Source organism: Lagopus leucura, unplaced genomic scaffold, assembly GCF_019238085.1.
Source record: "Lagopus leucura isolate 7727_CA_CO unplaced genomic scaffold, USGS_WTPT01 27-62_obj-0_obj, whole genome shotgun sequence".
Taxonomy (NCBI): domain Eukaryota; kingdom Metazoa; phylum Chordata; class Aves; order Galliformes; family Phasianidae; genus Lagopus; species Lagopus leucura.
The window spans coordinates 36,435-40,337 of NW_024967527.1; the positions used below are offsets into that span (position 1 = coordinate 36,435).

The window sequence follows — 3,903 nt, forward strand, 5'->3', positions numbered from 1 at the left end:
ACTGTCCAAATGAATTCCCTTTGCCTCCATCCCCCTTGACTCGCCTGTATTGCCCTGCCTGCCCCACTCCCGGCCATGACCCACACCCCCTACTCAGGCTGCCCCATCCCCATGCTCCAGCTCACTTTGTCCCATCCACAGACTGGCAGGTGAACCACCAGCTGCAGAACGTATCCAGGGAGCAGGCCACTGAGCGCAGCCACTTCTCACAGGAGGCACAGGTGTGGAAGCAGAGCCTGAGGCAGACACAGCAGGAGCTGGCATGGGTGCAAGAGGAGCTGCAGCAAGCATGGCAGGCGGCCCACCGCAGTCAGCAGGAGCTGGCCAGGCAGGATGTCGAGCTGGTGCGTGTCTCAGGGGCCCTGAATGCAACCCAGAAGGAGCTACAGGACGTGCAGGGGAAGCTCAGTGCCATCGAGCAAGCAGCGAGCAGCCTGCATGTCTGCCTGAATGCAGGTATGGGCACAGTGCAATGGGGAGGGGGCAGTGCCTGAGGGGTGCGGGGCCCACGTCTGCAGGCGGCCAGCAGCTGAGCTGTGCTGCTGTCTCCAGACTGCTGCCCCTCGGGCTGGCTGCTCTACCGTGGCAAGTGTCTCTTCATCTCGGCGGTGAAGAAGAGCTGGTGGGACAGCCATAGGGATTGTGTGAAGAAGTCTTCCCATCTGCTGATCCAAAATGAATGGGAGTCGTGGATGCTGCCGGTAAGTATGGGGGCTGCAGCTCCACAGCAGGATGCCCCCTATTGCCTGCTGCCACCGCCCTGGCATACGGGCTGCTGGGAACACAGGTGGTCCCAGTGCTCCTGGCCACTGAACATTGGACTTGACAGATTCTCTTCCCACAGCAGTTTTTGCAAACAGGTGGTGCCAGGTACTGGATTGGAGGAAGATACTGGCCATCAGATATTCAGAAGCTGAATAAGAAGCCACATAACATGTAAGTCAGTAATGTCCCTCTTGGCCAGCCAGGGTTAGATGTACCACACCCTGCCTGGCTCTGTCCCTGACCAAGGAAGGATGTTCTGGTGGGAACAACTCTGGCTCTTCTGCTTTGCTGAAAGGACCTGGTGGCAGACAGCAGGCTGGGAACATCACCAAATATGTCACCCTGTAACCTCTCACCTGCTTCTTCAATTCTAGGGGAGAGCTTACTTACTGTGTAGCAACAGCCCATGGGATGATAGACCAGAAAAACTGCAGAGAGGATTATGCATGGATCTGTGAGCAAGCCCCAAATATGAGCGGCGTATCAGAGAGCATCTTTTCTCTGCTTGCTGAAGAGTGACTCTGGCACTCCTCCATCGCATGACTTGGAGACAGAAGCTATGGATACAAAAGGAAGACAGCCTTCCGGTTGTGCATGGCACCGTGCTTGTGGCTTGACATGGTCTGGGGAGGTAGATGGGGAAAGAGAGTGTTTTACAACTTGCCTGTCTGTTTCTCACACTCACGCCCATCCTTGATACTTGACAATAAATTCAGGGCCTTCAGCAGTTAATTCAAACTCTTCACAACCTGACATTCTGTTTAGGGAAGGTTGGTTTGTTCCTGGCAGCTGGAGCCTCAAAGCAGAGTCTCAACATCATACAAGCCTTGAGGAGATACACTGTACCCTGCTAGAGTTGATAGGTGCCCTAACAAGGTAAAAATGCTGATTAGAAACTCAGTCAGCAGCCACGTTCTTCGTAAATAAGTTCCTGGCCATATATGGACCTGGCTTATGTAACACATGACTTTCTGGGTAACGCTTTCCTGTGGTACCTCAATACCACCAAAGACATCCTTGAAAGAACCCCATATTAACACAGAACACGAGTAGTTGGCTTTTCAACCTGTCTCTTGGGTTGGTGATTTCATTCCTGGATCTTGATGACATGCTCGCAGTGCTCTGCCCTCTGGTCATGGCTCTCAGCCATGCCATACTGAGCTCTGCTTACAACCTCTGCAAGGCAGTTAATAAATCACCTCTTACACATTTTGAAGATGGCTATGATGGCCCCATTGGTGGTGTTCCTAATCTGCCTTCACTTCACCCCAAACCACCCCCACTGACCATGTTCCTCACTGCCACATCTCCATGGTTCTTGGCTGCCCACAGAGACCGTGAATCCACCAGCTTCCTGGGCAGTCTGTGCAGGTGCATCACAATTCTTGTGGAGAAGAAATTTTTTCTTGTATCCAACCTGAATACCCCACAAATCCAATATGATATCACCATGAAAGACTGGCTATGGGACAAGGGGACATGTGTGCAGATCAAGGAGCCGGAAAATGTTGGTAAAAGTGTCCGCATGCATGTGAGAGAGGGGAATGAGGTCTATTTTTCATAAGCCTTGCTTTAAAATACAGGCAGTTCTCCAGAACATTTTCTCTGTGCTTTGCCACATGTTGGAGAGAATGCATATACAGCACTGGGATATTTCCATGGGCAGCCCAGCTGCTGTCCCCCAGGCCTGTAATATGGAGGGGCTGGCAGCAGGGTCAGTCCTTGGTCAGGAGAGGAGTGAGGCTCTCGGTCACGCTGCTCAGCTTTGGGGGCTGCTCACAGATCCATGGGTAAAGCATCCAGCATGATAAGCTCTGCATTTTCCCGGCTACTAACAGTGCACAATCTTCACTGTAATCATACCTAGGAGACAGGACACATGTCAGAGAAGCAGGGACAGCATACACCACCTGCACACAACCTCAAGTTCCTGCACTGAGGACACAGTGAAAGAAGAGTCTCCTTCCCGATAGTGGTTTTCTCTGACCAAGTCCATCCTACTACCAAGTGGACAAGCTTATGGATGGCACTGAACCATACACTAGGATATGATGCTGAATCTGAGCATCGCTACCTGGGGAGTGTGGTGCTGTGCCCTACGAGTGGGCTCTGACTATAGCTGTTTGGAGCACCACTCTAAGGAGGAGCTCATGAGTTGAAAAGACACATCAGGGGTATGGGAAATAGGGTAACCTGCACTTCCAAAGATTGGGCCAGGGACTGCTAGATATACATGCAAAACAGCTTGCAGTCTCATACACAACTAACCTCTTTGCACGGTGAAACTCTTTTCTCTTGATCCAGTACCTGGCACTGTTTGCTTGGAGAAAATTCTGTGAGGAAAGAACACGTTGAGTGCCTCCACCGTGCCTGGTAGTCAGGAGTGCTGGGACAGCCTGGGGGCATCCTGCCGTGGAGCTGCAGCCCCCGTACTTACCGGCAGCATCCACGACTCCCATTCATCTTGGATCAGCAGATGGGAAGACTTCTTCACACAATCCCTACGGCTGTCCCACCAGCTCTTCTTCACCGCCGAGATGAAGAGACACTTGCCACGGTAGAGCAGCCAGCCCGAGGGGCAGCAGTCTGGAGACAGCAGCACAGCTCAGCTGCTGGCCGCCTGCAGACGTGGGCCCCGCACCCCTCAGGCACTGCCCCCTCCCCATTGCACTGTGCCCATACCTGCATTCAGGCAGACACGCAGGCTGCTCGCTGCTTGCTCGATGGCACTGAGCTTCCCCTGCACGTCCTGTAGCTCCTTCTGGGTTGCATTCAGGGCCCCTGAGACACGCACCAGCTCGACATCCTGCCTGGCCAGCTCCTGCTGACTGCGGTGGGCCGCCTGCCATGCTTGCTGCAGCTCCTCTTGCACCCATGCCAGCTCCTGCTGTGTCTGCCTCAGGCTCTGCTTCCACACCTGTGCCTCCTGTGAGAAGTGGCCGCGCTCAGTGGCCTGCTCCCTGGATACGTTCTGCAGCTGGTGGTTCACCTGCCAGTCTGTGGATGGGACAAAGTGAGCTGGAGCATGGGGATGGGGCAGCCTGAGTAGGGGGTGTGGGTCATGGCCGGGAGTGGGGCAGGCAGGGCAATACAGGCGAGTCAAGGGGGATGGAGGCAAAGGGAATTCATTTGGACAGT

The 3,903-nt window shown here is 54.0% G+C and overlaps 2 protein-coding genes across 2 annotated transcripts in view; one reads left to right on the forward strand and one right to left on the reverse strand.

Annotated features, from left to right (window-relative positions):
- The window catches only part of LOC122193172 (B-cell differentiation antigen CD72-like), a 2,179-nt gene extending 676 nt beyond the window's left edge, over positions 1–1,503 (forward strand). Inside the window, 6 exon segments of the mRNA XM_042893895.1 lie at positions 142–295; positions 297–334; positions 337–456; positions 553–701; positions 845–936; positions 1,140–1,503. Coding sequence (XP_042749829.1) covers positions 142–295; positions 297–334; positions 337–456; positions 553–701; positions 845–936; positions 1,140–1,284 — 698 coding nt within the window. The 3' untranslated portion in view covers positions 1,285–1,503.
- Positions 1,504–2,480: 977 nt separating this feature from the next.
- The window catches only part of LOC122193174 (B-cell differentiation antigen CD72-like), a 2,081-nt gene continuing 658 nt past the window's right edge, over positions 2,481–3,903 (reverse strand). The window contains exons 4-7 of the mRNA XM_042893897.1: positions 3,448–3,762; positions 3,203–3,351; positions 3,034–3,098; positions 2,481–2,628 (exon numbers count right to left, since the gene is read on the reverse strand). Coding sequence (XP_042749831.1) covers positions 2,481–2,628; positions 3,034–3,098; positions 3,203–3,351; positions 3,448–3,762 — 677 coding nt within the window. The remainder of the gene's footprint in view (positions 2,629–3,033; positions 3,099–3,202; positions 3,352–3,447; positions 3,763–3,903) is intronic.